The sequence below is a fragment of the Lepus europaeus genome, chromosome 6, assembly GCF_033115175.1.
Source record: "Lepus europaeus isolate LE1 chromosome 6, mLepTim1.pri, whole genome shotgun sequence".
Classification (NCBI taxonomy): domain Eukaryota; kingdom Metazoa; phylum Chordata; class Mammalia; order Lagomorpha; family Leporidae; genus Lepus; species Lepus europaeus.
This window is the reverse complement of record NC_084832.1, coordinates 592,859-613,357: the sequence shown is the minus strand read 5'-3', so window position 1 is coordinate 613,357 and position 20,499 is coordinate 592,859. Positions and strand designations below refer to the sequence as shown.

The 20,499-nt window shown below is 59.5% G+C and overlaps 1 protein-coding gene across 3 annotated transcripts in view; it reads left to right on the top strand.

Annotated features, from left to right (window-relative positions):
- The window catches only part of TMCO3 (transmembrane and coiled-coil domains 3), a 45,682-nt gene that overhangs the window by 22,748 nt on the left and 2,435 nt on the right, over positions 1-20,499 (top strand). For all 3 annotated transcript variants that reach the window (XM_062193903.1, XM_062193901.1, XM_062193902.1), the window contains 5 exons: positions 5,278-5,395; positions 8,239-8,434; positions 15,054-15,204; positions 17,760-17,839; positions 18,782-18,931. In XM_062193903.1, the coding sequence (XP_062049887.1) occupies positions 5,278-5,395; positions 8,239-8,434; positions 15,054-15,204; positions 17,760-17,839; positions 18,782-18,931 (695 nt within the window). The remainder of the gene's footprint in view (positions 1-5,277; positions 5,396-8,238; positions 8,435-15,053; positions 15,205-17,759; positions 17,840-18,781; positions 18,932-20,499) is intronic.

Genomic DNA, 20,499 nt, shown 5'->3' with positions numbered 1-20,499 from the left:
TGAGACACAGCCCAGCACTGACACTTGGAGGCTTCCTGGGTGGGACGTGGCCCACAGAGCCCAGGGTGGCACGGGAGCTCTGAGTCCTGTGCTGTGGCCTGGTGGTTCCCCAGGCATGAGGACAGGTGGGCGCCAGGTGTGCTGGGTAGGGTAAGGGGCCCCAGTGGTGAGGAGGAAGGAGCTCGGGTGGGAAAATGAGCGAGGAGAAAGGGATTTTTCCGGACAGGTACCAGAATGTTCCCGACAGCCTGTTTGTGACAGTGGAGAGTGGAAACCTGAGTGTCCACCAGGCAGGCGTGGCCAAGTGCAGGATCTGCTGTGCTGTTTAAAGAGAGTCAGAGCTTTGTGTGTCACACAGGCGGTTCTCTCTTTTCCTTTTTAAATATTTATTTATTTCAAAGGCAGAGTTGGGGGCGGGGGCGGAGACAGACGGAGAGATGTCTTCCTTCAACTGGTCCTCTCCCCAAATGGCCTAAACCAGGAGCTGCAGCTTCTTCCATGGCTCCCTCATGGGTGCAGGGACCCAAGCCCTGGGCCATTCTCTACTGCTTTCCCAGGTACGTTAACAGGGAGCTAAATTAGGGCTGGCACCATGGCTCAATAGGCTAATCCTCCGCCTGCGGCACTGGCACCTGGTTCTACTCCCGGTCAGGGCACCAGATTCTGTCCTGGCGCCTCTTACTGTCCAGCTCTCTGCTGTGGCCCGGGAAGGCAGTGGAGGATGGCCCAAGTCCTTGGGCCCTGCACCCGCATGGGAGACCAGGAGAAGCACCTGGCTCCTGGCTTTGGATCAGCGCGGTGCGCCTGCCACAGCGCGCCGGCCGCAGCGGCCCTTGGAAGGTGAACCAACGGTAAAGGAAGACCTTTCTCTCTGTCTCTCTCTCTCACTGTCCACTCTGCCTGTCAAAAAACGAAAAACAAAACAACAACAACAACAAAAAAAACCAGGGAGCTAAATTAGAAGTGGAGCAGCCAGGACACAAACCGGCACCCATATGGTACGCTGGAGTCGCAGGCAGGGGCTTTACCCGCTATACCACAACGCTGGCCCCACATGGATGGTGTTCAAAGGGCAGCAGAACACAAGGAGCAGGTTGTACCAAAGTCAGCTTACAGGTTTGAAATGAAAATAATATACTCTGCTGTTTCTAGATTACACAGACGTTACTACCTTAAAGTAGAATTCATTCGAGGGACAAAACCACAAGAAATATGGTGATGGGGCAGGCATTTAGCCTGAGGGTTAAGACACCTGCGTCCCACGTCGAAGTACCTGGGTTTGAGTCCTGACTGGCTCCTTGCTTCAGCTTCCTGCTGATGTGCACCTTGGGAGGCTCAAGTATTTGGGTCCCCCTGCCACCCAGCTGTGTTCCTGGCTCCTGGCTTCAACCTAGTCCTGGGTGTTGTGGGTATTTGGGGAGTGAACCAGTGTATAAGGGCTGTCTCTTTCTTTCTCTTTCAGCCTTTTGAGTAAATAAATAAAAACTTAAAAAACCAAGGCATCATGGTATAGCAGATGAAGCCACCGTCTTAGATGCTGGATCCTATGTCAGAGCACCGGCTGCTCTGCTTCCCTCCAGCTCCCTGCTAAGTCACCTGGGAAAGCAGCAGGTGACAGCCCAAGTGCTTGGGTCCCTGTACCCATGTGGGAGACCTGGGTGGGGTTCCTGGCTCCCGACTTCAGCCTGGACCAGCCCCGACTGCTGGCAGCCGTTTGGGTATTGAACCAGCAGATGGGAAATCTGTGTGTGTGTGTGTGTGTGTGTGTGTGTGTGTGAGAGAGAGAGAGAGAGAGAGAGAGAGAGAGACTCTGCCTTTCAAGTAAATAAGATAAATCCTTAAAAAAAAAAAAAAAAACAAGGCAGTAGCTGGGGAGTGCAGTAAGGAAGTAGCTCCGGCAGCCCAGTGTCACAGGGCCCCAAGGTAGCACACCTGGGGGACTTAATTTCTTTCTAAAAAGCTTAAGTGAGTGAGAAACTCAGCAGTGAGTCTGTGGGCACTGGTATGCTGTTTTCTGTGCATCTGACGTATGCAGTGAGCCATCACCGTCTAGCGCCAGCGCTGCCTCTCACTCACCAAGCTCCAGATGAGGAAGGGGGATGAGCAAGGAGGTCTTCCTACCATGGCTTGTACAAAGACTGCCCGACATCTACTGGCGGTGAAGCACCCAGTAGGCAACAGGCTACAGAAGCCACTCGCGAGAGTGCGCCCTCTACTGGAGGGGTGAAGAAGCCTCATTACAGGCCTGGTGCTGGGCGCTCCGTGAAATGAGTCCACTGAGCTCCTGACTCACAAACTCCCCTTCCAGCGTCTGGCACGAGAAATTGCTCTGGACTCCAAACAGATCTGTGCTTCCTAGGCGCAGGTGTTGGTGCTTTGCAGAAGGCCAGTGAGACCTGTCTGGCCTCTTTTTTTTTGGACAGGTAGAGTTAGACAGAGAGAGAAAGAAAGGTCTTCCTTTTTCCGTTGGTTCACCCCCAAATGGCCACTACGGCCGGCGCATTGCGGCTGTGCGCTGCGCCAATCTGAAGCCAGGATCCAGGTGCTTCCTCCTGGTCTCCCATGCGGGTGCAGGACCCAAGTACCTGGGCCATCCTCCTCTGCACTCCTGGGCCACAGCAGAGAGCTGGACTGGAAGAGGAGCAACTGGGACAGAAGCCGGCTCCCCGACCGGGACTAGAACCCAGGGTGCCGGTGCCGCAGGCGGAGGACTAGCCTAGTAAGCTGCGGCGCCAGCCCATCTGGCCTCTTGAAGACACTGGCCTGTGTGCTGTCCATGTCAGACAAGTGACAGTTATGCCAACAGACAACTAGCCGGCATGCCACATACATGCGGAGCATGCTTGAAAATCCACCGTGACGGGAAACGGCATTCTCAAAAAAGTGGGTTTTTTTTTGTTTTTTTTTTGTGGGCTTCCTGTTGTCTGAATGGTGCATGTTTTTTCCCCCATGGGGTCAAAAGGTACCTAAGTATATGGTTGCCGGAGGAAAAACGGGACAGAAAACAGTATTGGCAGTTTTTCCATTTTCGTTTGTGTGTGGATTTTTAACGTAAATGCAGGAATGTAAAGCAGCGAACGAGTTTCAGCAGCTCAGCTTTATAGCAGCTGGAAATAAACTTATGGGTAAACTTTTCTGGGCAAGACCAGCATTTGGATTTTTTTAAGACAAGTAAATTTCTTACAAAAAAAAAAAAAATCAAGAACGTGTAATGAACAGACTGGGAAACATCAAGGAAGAGTTGGGCTCAGTGCGAAGTGCAGACAGACAGACAGACATGGGAGACGCGGTGGGTCTTTGGCGTCTGCTGTTTCCCAACAAGTAACTGCCGTCTTCGTGTTGGTTTTACGGCCGTGCTCATTCGTGTTCCCTGTGGTCCCCGTGGTTGTCCACTCGTTTCCGCCTGTTCCCTATGTTAGGTGCGAAGGCAGGCACAGGGCCTGGCCGAGCCTCCTCGGCCTCTGTGTGGAGTGTGGGGTGGCGGGAGGTCTTCTTTCTGGGAAGAGGAGGCGCAGGACTGGCTGCAGCTGGAAGGGCTCGAGAGGCAGTGACCAAGATTCCATGGAACCGAGACAGGGAAAACATGCTGACTTTGGAGATATCCCAGCATTCTGTGCTGGCTGGGCGGAGGCGCAGCCGTGGCCATGTGCTCAGAGCACTCTGAAGTTCCAGGCCAGGATACGCTGGTCGCCAGGAATGTGGTTGTGTGCAGTCAGTAAAGCAGGCCCCTGCAAGGAGGCTCGTGACCAGAGTGAGACCTGGCTTTGGTGTGGTCTCTCCCTTCCTTTTATGGAAGCCTAAAAATCTGGTTTCAGCAGCTCTCCTTGGAGATGAAAGTGCCTTGTGTTGGGGTGCAGATGACATTACTTCTGAAAGACCCTACGCCAGGGCCGTGTCCATGAAGACGTGTCCCCGTCCCTTCCTCCTCCTAGGACAGCTGTGCCTCCCCTCTTTTAAAAAAAAAAAAAAAAAAAAACTTATTTTTGTTCTATCTAGAAGGAAGAAGAAAGAGATTTTGATCCATAGGTCCACTCCCCAAATGCCCACTAAGCCTGCGCTGGGCCAGGCTGAAGCCAGGAGCCCAGAACTCCATGCAAGTTTCCCCATGGGAAACGAGGACCCAAGTACTTGAGCCCCTGCCTGCTGCTTCCCGGGATGCACATTAGCAGGCAGCTGGGTGAGAAGCAGAGCGTTGGTGTCTAAGCCAGGGGCTCTGACGTGGGCTGTGGATCTCCCAAGCGTGGCTGAAGCTGCTGCACAAAGTGCCCGCCCCGCTGGTGATGTTCACAGGAGGACGTTGGTGTTTGGGGCAGGGGTTGGCCTCACAGTGAAGGTGCTGCTGGGGTTCCTGCTTCCCGTGTTGCAGTACCTTAGTGCAAGTCCCAGCTCTGCATCTGGCTCCTGCTTCCTGCAGACGCTGGCTCAAGTGCTTGGGTCCCTGCCTCCCGCGTGGGACACTTGGATGGAGTTTGTTTCCTGGCTTCAGCCTGGCCCAGCTCTGGTTGTTTAGAGGATTGGTGGAGTGAGCCAGTGTATGGGAAATCTCTCTCTCCTCTGTTTCTCAAATAAACAATTTTTAAAAAAATATTTCATTTATTTATTTGAAAGGGTGATGGAGAAACAGAGATCTTCCACCTGCTGGTTCATCTCCAAATGGCCACAACAGCCAGGCTGAGTGAATGAAGCCAGGAGCCTGGAACTCCCATCTGGGTTTCCCGTGTGGGTGGCAGGGGCCCAAGCACTTTGACCATCTTTCATTGCTTTCCCAGGCACATTAGCAGGCAGCCAGATTGGAAATGGAACAGACAGGTGTCAAACCAACACTCTGATTTGGGATTCTGGCATCACATGCAGAGGCTTAACCTTCTGTGCCATAGTGCCAGCTCCTATGTTTTTAAAGATGTTTTAGTCTTTAAAATGCTTCAGTGTTTGCCCTTAAAGAGATTTTCTTTTGAATATTTATTTTACTTGAGAGAGAGAGAGAGAGAGAGAGAGAGAGAGAGAGAGAGCGTGCGCTTCTGTCTGCTGGTTCCCTCCCCTAAATGGCTCCAACAGCTGGGTCAGGAGCAGGAACTCGGAACTCAAGTGCTTGAGCCATCACCTCTACCTCCCATGTGCGTTTATAGAGAGCGGTAACAGGGTGTGCTGTCCCACAAGGGGCTTAACCCGCTGAGCCACAGTGCCCTCCCCGCAGAGGGATCTAGGGTCTGTTCTTGTTTGAGACGCCCAGGTTGTTTGAGGTCTGCACATGTGGCTGACTATGTGGCTTTCCCACAGGGGACCTCGACTACAGCACCGTGCTGCTGGGGATGCTGGTGGCGCAGGACGTGCAGCTCGGGCTGCTCGTGGCTGTGATGCCCACGATGCTGCAGGCGGGAGCAAGTGCGTCCTCCAGGTGCGTGTGCTGCACACAGCTGTGTTCCTCACTCAGTTGTGACTGTGTCTGCTGCCTGTCTCCTCAGAGGTGTCCAGAGCTCATCTCAGGCTGCTGGTAGGCAGCACCGACTGGGCAAGGTGCTGGCTCTGCCCTGACCACACGTTCTCCCCTCGTCATCTGTCCATTGTCGTCCCTGGCCACCTCTCCCTGTGAGCCTGTCACCTGGCCACACGTTCTCCCCTCCTCATCTGTGCAGTGTCGTCCCTGGACACCTCTCCCTGTGAGCCTGTCACCTGGCCACACGTTCTCCCCTCATCATCTGTGCAGTGTCGTCCCTGGCCACCTCTCCCTGTGAGCCTGTCACCTGGCCACACGTTCTCCCCTCCTCATCTGTCCATTGTCGTCCCTGGCCACCTCTCCCTGTGAGCCTGTTACCTGAATGTGTGTTCTCCCCTTGTCTTCTGTCCAGTGGGATGGGCGCAGGCTAATAGTACTCGCCCACAAGGTGAGTTAAGACACAGGCATGCTTAGAACAAGACCTGTAATGTGTGCATGTGTGTGTGGTGTGTGTCCTGTGTGTGGTGTGTCCTGCATGTGGTATGTGTCCTGTGTGTATATGTGCATGTGTGTGTGGTGTGTGTCCTGTGTGTGTGTATATATGTGTGCATAGTGTGTGTCTTGCATATGGTGTGTGTATATGTGTGTCCTGCGTGTGGTGTGTGTCCTGCACGTGGTATTTGTATATGTTTGGTGTGTGTCCTGTGTGTTGTGTGTATATGTGTGCATGTGTGTGTGATGTGTGTCCTGCATGTGGTATGTATATGTGTGCATGTATGTGTGGTGTGTATTTTGCATATGGTATGTGTATATGTGTGCATGTGTGTATCCTGTGTGGTATGTGTATATGTGTGCATGTGTGCGGTGTGTGTCCTGCGTGTGATATGCATATGTGTGCGGTGTGTGTCCTGCGTGTGGTAATGCATATGTGTGCATGGTGTGTATCCTGCATGTAGTATGTGTATGTGTGTGTCCTGCATTTGGTATATGTTCACATGTGTAATGTGTATGTATGTATGTATGTGTGGTATGTGTATGTGTACATGTGTGTGGCATGTGTATGTGTGTTGTGTGTGTCCTGCGTGTGGTGTGTATATGTGAGTGGTATGTGTCCTACTTGTGTGATATGTGTCTTGTGTGTGGTATGTATATGTCTGCATGTGTGCATGGTGTGTATCCTGCATGTGCTATGTATATATGTGTGCATGTGTGTGTCCTGTGTGTGGTATGTGTGCCCTACATGTGGCATGTGTATATGTGTGGCATGTGTCCTGTGTGTGGTGTGTGTATGTGTGTCATGCATGTGGTATGTATATTTGCATGTGTGTGCAGTGTGTATCCTGCATGTGGTATGTGTATATGTGTGTCCTGCATGTGGTGTGGTGTGTATATGTGTGCATGTGTCTTGTGTGATATGTATTGTGCACGTGTGTGCATCCTGTGTGTGGTGTGCATGTGTGTATTTGTGTGTCCCATGTGTGGTATGTATGTGCACATATGTGTTGTCTGTGTCCTGCATGTGGTGTATGTATGTGCACATGTGTGTGGTGTGTGTCCTGTGTGTGGTGTGTATCCTGCATGTGGTATGTGTATATGTGTGCATGAGTGTGTGCTGTGTGTATGTGTACATGTGTGTGGTATGTGTCCTGCGTGTGGTGTGTATCTGTGCATATGTGTGGTTTGTATGTGAGCCTTTTCTTTGTCATTGCTCCCGTGTTTCCAGTCCTTCCTTCCATCTTCCCACTAAAATAATCCCATACCTTGAGTACGTTGGACAGGCTCGTGTGGAAGGGAAGCCAGAGGGAGCTCCAGTTTAACCAGCAAGTTGCTGGCTGTGCCGCCGGGTTGGAGATCAGATTTCTGTCCACGATATGGGTTCTTGGAAGCACACTTGGAGAATGTCAGCCAGAAATGAGCACAAGGGGACGTGTAGGAGCCTGTAGAGTGCCTGGCCGGGTTGCATGGGGGCAGGACCAGGAACCTGGTCTGTGTGAAGCAGACCTGCTGCAGCACACGCGTGTAGGTGTTGTGTGTAAGCACCTCTGGAGGTTGCCTTGCTACACCTCCTACAGCCCAGAGCCGTCCACTGTGAGGTCACTCTTGGAGCTGGGGAGACTTGGTCAAGCCCATCCGAGTCCCCTGCCTGCTTCCTGTCTGGTCCATGCGCTATGGCTATCTCCTGGGCTTGTGGCACTGCCTGGGCCATCCAGCACGCTGCCGGTGAGGTCAGATGAGAGGGCAGCCTGCCTCGGCCTTAGTCTCCGGGAACGGTGCACAGCCTCCCACCGCTCGTCGCGTGTTAGCCGTGCTCGTGTGCAGGTCTGTGTGGGACGGAGGGGGTCCCGCCGCTCTTGGCTGCTGGGTTTTCACTGCGGGGGGGGCTGTGTCTGTCCATGTGCTGCCCGACGTGGAGGCCACGTCGGTGCCAGGTTTCCCGGCCTTGCACCCCTAGATTCGTGTATGCACTTCTGCCTTTGTGTGCTCGCTTGTTGAGGATTTCTGGGTTTCGCACACTGACTGGGGTGGGTGTTGAGTCCCGCTGGGCCTGTCAGTGATCGGAAACGGTTCGTTCTTCTCTTTCGTGGAAAATACAGTGCACACAGACGCTCTCAGCCGGGGGCCGTCCACGCCCACAGGGGACTTGGCTGAACCTCTGAGGTCTGAGGGTCACAGGTTTGACTTCCGTAGTTAGAAGCTGTGTAGGGATCGGGTAATTCGTGCCGTGCTCCAGAGTGAGAGGGTGCTGTTGGGCTTCAGAGAGGCACATCTGCAGGGGAGGTGACTGATGGTCTCTTCTCTCCTAGCGCTCTCACGGAGCTGCTGCGAGTCCTGCTGCTCGCCGGGCAGACCCTCTTTTCACTGGCCGCCGTCCTTCTCTTCTGTCTTGTCCTGAAGACGTACCTCGTGGGCCCGTACTGCCGCAAGCTGCACGCAGAAGGCAAAGGGAACAAAGAAATCCTCGTCTTGGGAGTGTCTGCGTTCGTCTTCCTGATGCTGACGGTAACCAGGCCCTGTTACTTCTGTTGTCTGATTGGTGACCCGTTTCCCGGGAAGCTTAGCGCAGCTCCTTAGTTTCCACGTGGGTAACTTAAATCTTTGGAGCCAGACCTGGTTAGCTGTTTCAGCTCCTAGGCTCAAGCACTTTGTGCGGATGTCGAGTGCTGAACTGAACACACACCTGTGGCTGTGACAAGCCGGAGAACCAGTGTCAACCGTGTTCCTGTCACACCTCCACTTGCTGACGTGACTTGAGTGCTGTCTATGATGACAAGCCGTTAGTGGGAAGCCTCCACTGCACGCTGTCAAAGACAAGACTCGCCTTGGAGGCGTCCATGAAAAGTGGGGACAACGGCCACGGCCGCCCACAAACTGTAGCACTGTCACGGACCCTGCAGTGAGCGCTTACACAGAGCACGGGGAGGTTGCTTGTGGGGGTCACTGGGTCCTGTGGCATCTGTGAGATGAGCTCAGGGGGGCGGGGCCCCATGGGGGGGGGTCAGTGGGTCCTGTGGTGCTCCTGAGATGAGCTCAGGAGGGCGGGGCCCCATGGGGGGGTCAGTGGGTCCTGTGGTGCCCCTGAGATGAGCTCAGGGGGGCGGGGCCCCATGGGGGGGTCACTGGGTCCTGTGGTGCCCCTGAGATGAGCTCAGGAGGGCGGGGCCCCATGGGGGGTCACTGGGTCCTGTGGTGCTCCTGAGATGAGCTCAGGGGGGCGGGGCCCCATGGGGGGGGTCACTGGGTCCTGTGGTGCCCCTGAGATGAGCTCAGGGGGGCGGGGCCCCATGGGGGGGTCACTGGGTCCTGTGGTGCCCCTGAGATGAGCTCAGGGGGGCGGGGCCCCATGGGGGGGGTCAGTGGGTCCTGTGGTGCCCCTGAGATGAGCTCAGGAGGGCGGGGCCCCATGGGGGGGTCACTGGGTCCTGTGGTGCCCCTGAGATGAGCTCAGGAGGGCGGGGCCCCATGGGGGGTCACTGGGTCCTGTGGTGCTCCTGAGATGAGCTCAGGGGGGCGGGGCCCCATGGGGGGGGTCACTGGGTCCTGTGGTGCCCCTGAGATGAGCTCAGGGGGGCGGGGCCCCATGGGGGGGTCACTGGGTCCTGTGGTGCCCCTGAGATGAGCTCAGGGGGGCGGGGCCCCATGGGGGGGGTCACTGGGTCCTGTGGTGCCCCTGAGATGAGCTCAGGAGGGCGGGGCCCCATGGGGGGGTCAGTGGGTCCTGTGGTGCCCCTGAGATGAGCTCAGGAGGGCAGGACCCCATGGGGGGGTCAGTGGGTCCTGTGGTGCCCCTGAGATGAGCTCAGGAGGGCGGGGCCCCATGGGGGGGTCAGTGGGTCCTGTGGTGCCCCTGAGATGAGCTCAGGAGGGCGGGGCCCCATGGGGGGGTCAGTGGGTTCTGTGGTGCCCCTGAGATGAGCTCAGGAGGGCGGGGCCCCATGGGGGGGTCACTGGGTCCTGTGGCATCTGTGGGATGAGCTCAGGAGAGGGGGCCCCATGGGGGGGTGCACTGGGTCCTGTGGCATCTGTGGGATGAGCTCGGGGGGGCTATAGGGGGTGCACTGGGTCCTGTGGCATCTGTGGGATGAGCTCAGGAGAGGGGGCGCCATGGGGGGGGTCACTGGGTCCTGTGGCATCTGTGGGATGAGCTCAGGGGGGCGGGGCCCCATGGGGGGGTCACTGGGTCCTGTGGTGCCCCTGAGATGAGCTCAGGAGGGCGGGGCCCCATGGGGGGGTCACTGGGTCCTGTGGCATCTGTGGGATGAGCTCAGGAGAGGGGGCCCCATGGGGGGGGTCACTGGGTCCTGTGGCATCTGTGGGATGAGCTCGGGGGGGCTATAGGGGGTGCACTGGGTCCTGTGGCATCTGTGGGATGAGCTCAGGAGAGGGGGCGCCATGGGGGGGTCACTGGGTCCTGTGGCATCTGTGGGATGAGCTCAGGGGGGCGGGGCCCCATGGGGGGGGGTCACTGGGTCCTGTGGAATCTGTGGGATGAGCTCAGGAGAGGGGGCCCCATGGGGGGGGTCACTGGGTCCTGTGGCATCTGTGGGATGAGCTCAGGAGAGGGGGCGCCATGGGGGGGTCACTGGGTCCTGTGGCATCTGTGGGATGAGCTCAGGGGGGCGGGGCCCCATGGGGGCGTCACTGGGTCCTGTGGAATCTGTGGGATGAGCTCAGGAGAGGGGGCCCCATGGGGGGGGTCACTGGGTCCTGTGGAATCTGTGGGATGAGCTCAGGAGAGGGGGCCCCATGGGGGGGTCACTGGGTCCTGTGGCATCTGTGGGATGAGCTCGGGGGGGCCATAGGGGGTCACTGGGTCCTGTGGCATCTGTGGGATGAGCTCAGGAGGGCGGGGCCCCATGGGGGGTCACTGGGTCCTGTGGCATCTGTGGGATGAGCTCAGGAGAGGGGGCGCCATGGGGTGGTCACTGGGTCCTGTGGCATCTGTGGGATGAGCTCAGGAGGGCGGGGCCCCATGGGGACGTCACTGGGTCCTGTGGCATCTGTGGGATGAGCTCAGGAGGGCGGGGACCCATTGCGGGGGTCACTGGGTCCTGTGGAATCTGTGGGATGAGCTCAGGAGGGCGGGGCCCCATGGGGGGTGCACTGGGTCCTGTGCATCTGTGAGATGAGCTCAGGAGAGTGGGGCCCCATGGGGGGGGGTCACTGGGTCCTGTGGCATCTGTGGGATGAGCTCAGGAGAGGCGGCCCCAAGAGGGGGTCACTGGCTCCTGTGGCATCTGTGGGATGAGCTCAGGAGGGCAGGACCCCATGGGGGTCACTGGGTCCTGTGGCATCTGTGGGATGAGCTCAGGAGGGCAGGACCCCATGGGGGGGGGTCACTGGGTCCTGTGGCATCTGTGGGATGAGCTCAGGAGGGCAGGACCCCATGGGGGGGGGTCACTGGGTCCTGTGGCATCTGTGGGATGAGCTCGGGGGGGCAGGGCTGCCCTGCGAGGGCCGAGTCCTCACTGGGAGCCCAGCGAGGGTACAGAGCACTCTCGTTTCTTACCACTGTGTGTGAGTGTGTACGTGTCTTGAAGTAATCGGGTGCATTTTGAGAAAGAAAATGAGCAGAAACGGTGCCCTCGGCGCTGGATGCTGCTCAGGTTTTGTGGTCCTTGGAGAGGGCTACGATTCGTGCTTCTCGGGCTCTGTGACGGTCTTCACCGTGTCGAGATTGTGACTTTTCTGCATTTCACGGGCTTTGTCTGTTCTTTGGGAATGAGTTCCAGCAAACGCGTCTACCAGACGGCTTCCGTGTGGCCCGCCGGGGCCCGGTGTCTGCTGTGTCACACCAGGTGCCTGCACTCCGCGTGCCGGGTGCTCCGTCAGGCCTGCGTCAGACTTCCCTTGCGCACCGCCGTGTGCCGAGCGTGCCACACACGGATATCATGGATCACCTTCCTGCTGCCTGTCAGTACGGACAGAGCTGCTTTGCGTGCTCACCCGGGTTTCTGACGAGGTTCTGTCCAGAGTTGGGGTTGCTGGGCTGCGGCGTATACACGTTGTTAGATCGGGACTGCGTGGCTGTTCGCTCTGCGGGCGTAGTGCACTGGTTTTCCCCCCAGCGCGGCACGGGGGTCCAGGTGCTGCTCGTCCCCAGCTCTGATTTCAGCGCTGTCGGTGGCAGTGGCGTCTCAGCACCTCCAGGGATGTCTGGGGCGTCCGGGCGTCTGCCTTGCCGTGTGCCTGAGAGGTCTTCGGGTTATTGTTTCCCTGCGTGTTTGCAGGAGCTCTCCGTGTATTCTGGCAGACTGTCACTTTCTCCGCACTGAGGTGAAGCTCACGTGGAAGTCGCCCTGTTAACGTGTGCGTGCAGTGATTTCCCAAGCGCTGTGTGGCCCTGGCCCCCATCCCCTACCCAACCCGAGTCCCCGGGTCACATCCCCATCCCGTGACACGCGTCCGCCGTGTGCCCTGACGACTGAGCAGGACGCCGCGGGGGCTTCCTGTCCGCCTGCTCTGCTCTGCACCACGTCCCGCTCGCCCCTGTGGTCGCCTGCTGGCCTTCACCCCCCCCCCCCGGCGACTGAGCAGGACGCCGCGGGGGCTTCCTGTCCACCTGCTCTGCTCTGCACCACGCCCCGCTCGCCCCTGTGGTCGCCTGCTGGCCTTTACCCCCCCGGTGACTGAGCAGTGTCCACGTCGGGTCATCTCTTGCTGATGTCTTCTGCCTTGGGCCTCTCCGTCTCACTCACTCAGTAGTGTTTTCATGAACGGAAGTTCTTGAATTCAGCGTAGTTGATTGTCCATGGTTTTCATTGTGGTCGGCACGTTTGCTGTTCTGTGTGGAAGATCTGTGCTGCCCGAGTCAGGGGGACGCTTGGCTCCTCTGTCGCCGCCTCTGTTTAGATCGCAGCCGTCTGGAGTTGAGCGCAGTCTGCCGTGAAGACAAGTGTTCAAATGCTGTGTGGGAAAGACCTCTGGCCTGCTCTTTGCACCTGTGTGTGTGTGTGTGCGTGTGCACGCACATTGCACATGTGGGGGGTACACTGTGGGTGCATATGTGCCCACACATGCATGCAAGGATGCTGGTATAGATGCATGTCCGTACTGTGTGGTGTGTGTGTGTGGTGCGCATGCATGTGGTACACATGCCAGTGTGTGCATGTGTGTAATGTGTGGTGTGTGTATGTACACATGCTATGTGCATGCCTGTGGCATGTGTATGTGTCCTAGTGTGTATGCAATGGTGTGTGCATATGTATTGTGGACTGCATGCAACTACATGTGTGGCACGTGTGTTGAGTGTGTGATGCATGCATGCATGTGCACGTGCACACGTGTTCATGTAGTGTGTGCATGTGTGGTGTGTATATGTGTGTGATGTGCACACTTGTGACGTGCATGTATGTGCGTGTGTTTATGGCTACATGTATGGCGTGTGTGCATTGAGTGTGTGGTATGTGCGTGTATGGTGCTTGTGTGTGTGTGTGTGTGGTGTGCATGCTTGTGGTATCTGCGTGGATGTGCATGTGTTTGTGACTAGCATGTGTGTCCATGCATTGAGTGTGTGGTGAATGTGCACGTGTATGTGGTGTGTGTACATGTGATGTGCATGCTTGTGGCATGTGCATGAATGTGTGTGTGTTGACTACACGAGTGGCATGTGTGTCCATGCATTGAGTGTGCTGGCCCAAGTTAGCCGTTCGGGGATTTACCCATGTTTTAGCTGCCCGTTGTTTGTGTCTGTTCTCTGCCTGGCTGGGGCTGGTGACGGTAAACATGCTTGTCAATGCCACAGCCAGGCTGTCGTCGATTCAAGGTGAGGAGAACAGATCACAAGTACTTACAGAAGGTTTACGAAGATGCTCTCGTAGTCTCCGAAACGGCCACAGTCAGGGGACGATGATTTCAGAGGCTGTAAGGTTCAGTTAATTCAACTGATGTCATCCTGGGTTGTCCCAGTGCAGGCTCCCTGGGGACTCAGACGTGAGCAGGAGTCTCTGCAGACGCTCGGTCATGGCTGTGTTTGTGGCTCCTGGACAGCAGATGGAGTGACCTGGTGCCACCATGTGTCCTCACCTGGGCAGGGCCCTGTCCGCTCTCTGACCCGGTGTCACCGTGTGTCCTCACCTGGGCGGGGCCCTGTCCGCTCTCTGACCCGGTGTCACCGTGTGTCCTCACCTGGGCGGGGCCCTGTCCTCTCTCTGACCCGGTGTCACCGTGTGTCCTCACCTGGGCGGGGCCCTGTCCTCTCTCTGACCCGGTGTCACCGTGTGTCCTCACCTGGGCGGGGCCCTGTCCGCTCTCTGACCCGGTGTCACCGTGTGTCCTCACCTGGGCGGGGCCCTGTCCTCTCTCTGACCCGGTGTCACCGTGTGTCCTCACCTGGGCGGGGCCCTGTCCTCTCTCTGACCCGGTGTCACCGTGTGTCCTCACCTGGGCGGGGCCCTGTCCGCTCTCTGACCCGGTGTCACCGTGTGTCCTCACCTGGGCGGGGCCCTGTCCGCTCTCTGACCCGGTGTCACCGTGTGTCCTCACCTGGGCGGGGCCCTGTCCGCTCTCTGACCCGGTGTCACCGTGTGTCCTCACCTGGGCGGGGCCCTGTCCGCTCTCTGACCCGGTGTCACCGTGTGTCCTCACCTGGGCGGGGCCCTGTCCGCTCTCTGACCCGGTGTCACCGTGTGTCCTCACCTGGGCGGGGCCCTGTCCGCTCTCTGACCCGGTGTCACCGTGTGTCCTCACCTGGGCGGGGCCCTGTCCGCTCTCTGACCCGGTGTCACCGTGTGTCCTCACCTGGGCGGGGCCCTGTCCGCTCTCTGACCCGGTGTCACCGTGTGTCCTCACCTGGGCGGGGCCCTGTCCGCTCTCTGACCCGGTGTCACCGTGTGTCCTCACCTGGGCGGGGCCCTGTCCGCTCTCTGACCCGGTGTCACCGTGTGTCCTCACCTGGGCGGGGCCCTGTTTTCACTGTCACCTGGTGTCACCGTGTGTCCTCACCTGGGCGGGGCCCTGTTTTCACTGTCACCTGGTGTCACCGTGTGTCCTCACCTGGGCGGGGCCCTGTCCGCTCTCTGACCTGGTGTCACCGTGTGTCCTCACCTGGGCGGGACCCTGTCGCTCTCTGACCTGGTGTCACCGTGTGTCCTCACCTGGGCCGGGCCCTGTCCTCACTCAGGTCACCGAGCTGCTGGACGTCTCCATGGAGCTGGGCTGCTTCCTGGCCGGGGCCCTCCTCTCCTCTCAGGGCCACGCGGTCACCGAGGAGATCACCGCCTACATGGAGCCTGTGCGCGACTTCCTGGCCATCGTCTTCTTCGCGTCCATAGGTGAGCTTTCCTCTGCTGTGGCCACTGCTCCGTCGCGCTCCACGGTGCCGTGGGCCCGTTCTCCAGTGGCGCCTGCTCAGGGCTGTCTCGGGCCCGGTTCAGGAACCTTCCGTGGTTCAAACCTGTTCATCGTTACTGCGCTGTGATGTGGGTGCCTCACAGGGCGCCAGGTGAGCCGTGAACTGAACCCACAGAGGTTGTATGTGCGGCCGCTCCCTCTCCGCCCTGCCATCCCGCCTCCCTGTTCCCAGACACACCCGTGCTGAAGCCAGGCCCATTCATAGCCCGCCAGCCTCTCGTTTTCACGTGAGAGGAAGAGCCGACAGCTCCCACTGTAAGTCAGGAGGAAAAGTGAGCTGAGCGAGGAGGCCACGTTGAGCCGGGCTAGGCCGCTGTAGCCCCTCCTGCCAGCTGCCGAGGATCAAAGCTGCAGGGAACACATGCATGGCAAGACAGGGGAGCTGCCTGATGCTAATGTGGAGAGACTTCTGGATAGAAGGCCAGCCCTGCCACGGGTGGTCTGCCACGGGTGCTCTCCCCTGAGGCCAGAGCGCCCACAGTCAGGACAGGCAGGCAGAGGCCAAGGTGAGAACCGGTCTGTCGTGTGGGGGTGCAGGTGAGCCAGCACGTGTGTGCGGGAGCTGCGGGAGCCGGGGTCTCAGCCCACGGGTGGGGCAGCTCCTTGCAGCCACGGATTTTCGGTGGAGGCGACAGCGTCAGTCAGCAGCTGCCGTGCAGGACACTCACGGCTGGAGAGGAGACGCCGGGGCCTGCTTCTGAGCCTCACAGGGCAGGCCGATTGCTGGGGGCCCCCACAACTGGCCCCTTCACGGGGCAGCCACTGCTGGCTGACCTGCCATGCTGCCTGCACGGCCAGTGCTGTCACCACAGCAACAGAGCCCCGACGACCCACGTCTGTTGGCAGCACGGTTCACGGAGTGTTTCAAGCCCCCTGCTGAGACCTGCTCAGAAAATACCGCAGCCCGTGGACAGTGCGCCTGGCCTCCCAGAGCTCTGGTAGACACAGCGGCAGCAGCATGCGCCCCCTGCTGGTGTGGAGCCCTCACTGCAGCCGGTGGGAAAGCCCCTGCCAGGCAGCGGTGCCTGGATCTGGGCCAAGACCACCACAGCCTTCTGCAGGGTTCGTCCTTCCCTTGCCGATGGCAACAGAGACCCACATTCAGAGCTTGTTGGATTCCAACCCTCGTGCATGCCTCTGAGGTTTGGAATTTCTGCCTGGCGTGACTTGTGGGTGGCAGCCAGAGAGGCAGCCGGGGGTCCCCGAGCGCAGCCCTCAGTCTGTCCTGGGAGGCTCTGCCGGTGCCAGGCCTGGGACACGAGGAAGCCACTGTGACCTCAGATCAGCTACGTGTGGATGGCGTCCCAGCACCAGCAGCTCTAACGCTGGTGCTGCAGAGGGTCGCGTCCTGGAGGGACGGGGACAGAGCGGGGACAGGACCCTGTAGGCAGCAGGAGAGCTCAGCAACCCCAGGGGACATGAGGAAACCACTGTGACCTCAGATCAGCTAACTGTGACCTCAGATCAGCTAACGCTGGTGCTGCAGAGGGTCGCATCCTGGAGGGACAGGGACAGAGCGGGGACAGGACCCTGTAGGCAGCAGGAGAGCTCAGCAACCCCAGGGGACACGAGGAAGCCGCTGGGGCATGCAGCGAGGGGAGGCAGTGGGTCTCCAGGAGTCTGGGGTGAAAGGGCCAGTTTGGGGAGCTAACTTCAAAAATAAGTGTTGAGAAGGGGGCAGCCATGGCCCCCCAGAGGGACCGGGCTGGAGGAAGAAACCCAAGAAAGGCCTGGGACGTGCGCGGGAAGCTGTGGTGGAGCTGCAGCAGCAGCTGGGTGGTGACCTTGGCGTCCAGGATGACCAGCTTCCTTGGGAAGGGGGTGCCAGCAGCAGCAAGGCAGGCAGAGGCCCAGGTGGCTGGAGAGCAGTGCGTGGGGCCCGTCCCTGCATGTCTCTGGCCGGAAAGGGCCTCAGCGGCCCACCAGCAGCCAGCTTTGGTTTTAGGATGGGTGGGTGAGGCCTCTGGGGGAGTCACTGCGGAGGGGCGCTGGTGGGGGTGGCGATAATTGTCCAGGGAAGATGCTGTGTTTTTCCAAAATGGGTGAGTGATATGGAAAAGGAAGAGGCGTGCTGGCGGTCAGCGCCTCTGGACGTGCATCTCGGTGCCACTGGGCATCCTGATGAGGCCCAGACTGCCTCTGTCGTGCGGCTGCTCTTGCTTGTCCAGTGTCTTGGGCCCTTTGCCCCGGGCAGAGTATTTTCATAGCAGCCAGCCAGGCTGGCTGAGTAGCTGCCTCCCAGGCCTTGGTAGGCAGAGCCTGCGGGAGGCAGCCTGGGGCAGGGGTCGCCTGGGTCACCCAGATCCCTGCGGGGAGCACAGGGCTCCACAGAGCTGCCTGGCGTCCGCTGTGCCTTTGTCAGCACTCACGGCGGCGAGGGTTTCAGCTGAATTCCGCCCTGAGGCTCCCCGAGCCATAGGTGGTGCTGCAACAGAGGCTGCAAGTGACCGTGACACGTCCCTTCCGTTCCCAACAGGGCTGCACGTCTTCCCCACGTTCGTGGTCTACGAGCTCGCCGTGCTGGCATTCCTCACGCTCTCCGTGGTGGCCATGAAGGTACCGCTGTCCTCACCCCTGTGGGCACAGGCACTTCCTGTGGGGCCTGAATCCCAGCCCTGGAGAGCATCCAGGCTCTGGAGCACCGAGGCTGTCCATCTGCGCCAGGCCGGGGGAGGTGGCCCGCGTTCCCCCCAGCAGGGCCGCGCTGCGCCAGGCCGGGGGAGGTGGCCCACGTTCCCCCCAGCGGGGCCGCACTACGCCAGGCTGGGGGAGATGGCCCGCGTTCCCCCCAGCGGGGCCGTGCTATGCCAGGCCTGGGGAGGTGGCCCGCATTCCCCCCAGCGGGGCCGCGCTGCGCCAGGCTGGGGGAGGTGGCCCGCGTTCCCCCCAGCAGGACCGTGCTATGCCAGGCCTGGGGAGGTGGCCCGCGTTCCCCCCAGCGGGGCCGCGCTGCGCCAGGCTGGGGGAGGTGGCCCGCGTTCCCCCCAGCAGGGCCACGCTATGCCAGGCCTGGGGAGGTGGCCCGTGTTCCCCCCAGCGGGGCCACGCTGCGCCAGGCCGGGGGAGGTGGCCCGCGTTCCCCCCAGCGGGGCCACGCTATGCCAGGCCGGAGGTGGCCCGCGTTCCCCCCAGCGGGGCCGCGCTATGCCAGGCCTGGGGAGGTGGCCCGCGTTCCCCCCAGCGGGGCCACGCTATGCCAGGCCGGGGGAGGTGGCCCGCGTTCCCCCCAGTGGGGCTGTGCTACGCCAGGCCGGGGATTGGTTTGTCAGTCCGGGCAGTTTTGGCCCCAGAGTTGGGGGTGTTTACTCCGGGAATTACCAGCAGCTGGGAGGGGAGACGTTTTTTCTGGCTCCCCAGACAAGCCCTCGCCCGGCCCCTCTGCCTGCTTGTCCTCTACGGCAGTTCCCCAGTCAGCGCAGCGTCCGTGGCTGCCGGTGTGCGTGTGTTTTGGTGTTGTCTGGGTCTGTTTCCGTGGCAATGGGCACGCTTCCCTTGCAGTTTCTTCTGGCAGCGCTGGTCTTGTCTCTGATTCTGCCCAAGAGCAGCCAGTACATCAAGTGGATTGTCTCCGCGGGGCTGGCCCAGGTCAGCGAGTTCTCCTTCGTCCTGGGGAGCCGCGCGCGGAGAGCAGGCGTCATCTCGCGGGAGGTGAGTGTCCACCATCCGGCCGGACAGCGCTGCCCTTCCCGGACCTGTGAGTCGGGGGCCCAGCTCCTGGCAGCCCGTTCAGGCTGGGCAGGCACGCTGCCGCGCCAGGTGTGGAATCTTTTGGAGGGAAGCTGGTTAATGCCAGTGGGCACCGTTACGTCACTGACGTTCCTGTGAGAAGAGGAGAGCCCATTTGTAAGCGAAGCACGGACTCGTACACCACGCGTGTGGGCTGCCCGCTTGCTGCAGGTTCAGGGGGCGCCGGTGGAGGGTGACTGAGCCCGAGCGTTCAGCGTTGTCTCTGCCACCCTGCTGGTGTGGGGAGAGCAGAGGGACGGGGCCTGCCCGAAGCTGCACCGTGCTAAGGGCTTCTGGGTGCGTCAGCTGACCTCAGGCCAGCACTGACTGCAGACAGTGACCCTGACTCCTCAGAGCTGACCCCAGACCTCACTGTACATAAGATCTCAGGGCACCCACGAAGCCCCTCGGGGGGGTTGTACTCAGGTGAGACCTGAGGGGATATCTGATTTGTGGGTGAGCTGCCTCGTGCTCCGTGATACACTGGGCCTTGGACCTGTGCAGTGCACCTGCTCGTGTCAGTGACCACACAGGGCCTTGGACCTGTGCAGTGTACCTGCTGATGTCAGAGTGACCACACAGGGCCGTGTACCTGTGCAGTGCACCTGCTCGTGTCAGTGACCACACAGGGCCGTGTACCTGTGCAGTGTACCTGCTGATGTCAGAGTGACCACACAGGGCCTTGGACCTGTGCAGTGTACCTGCTGATGTCAGAGTGACCACACAGGGCCGTGTACCTGTGCAGTGCACCTGCTCGTGTCAGTGACCACACAGGGCCGTGTACCTGTGCAGTGCACCTGCTCATGTCAGAGTGACCGCACAGGGCCGTGTACCTGTGCAGTGCACCTGCTGATGTCAGGGTGACCACACAGGGCCGTGTACCTGTGCAGTGCACCTGCTGATGTCAGAGTGACCACACAGGGCCGTGTACCTGTGCAGAGCACCTGCTGATGTCAGAGTGACCGCACAGGGCCGTGTACCTGTGCAGTGCACCTGCTCATGTCAGAGTGACCACACAGGGCCGTGTACCTGTGCAGTGTACCTGCTGATGTCAGAGTGACCACACAGGGCCGTGTACCTGTGCAGTGTACCTGCTGATGTCAGAGTGACCACACAGGGCCGTGTACCTGTGCAGTGCACCTGCTGATGTCAGAGTGACCACACAGGGCCTTGGACCTGTGCAGTGCACCTGCTGATGTCAGAGTGACCACATAGGGCCGTGTACCTGTGCAGTGCACCTGCTCGTGTCAGAGTGACCACACAGGGCCGTGAACCTGTGCAGAGCACCTGCTCGTGTCAGTGACCACACAGGGCCGTGTACCTGTGCAGTGCACCTGCTCGTGTCAGTGACCACACAGGGCCTTGGACCTGTGCAGTGCACCTGCTGATGTCAGAGTGACCACACAGGGCCTTGGACCTGTGCAGTGTACCTGCTGATGTCAGAGTGACCACACAGGGCCGTGTACCTGTGCAGTGTACCTGCTGATGTC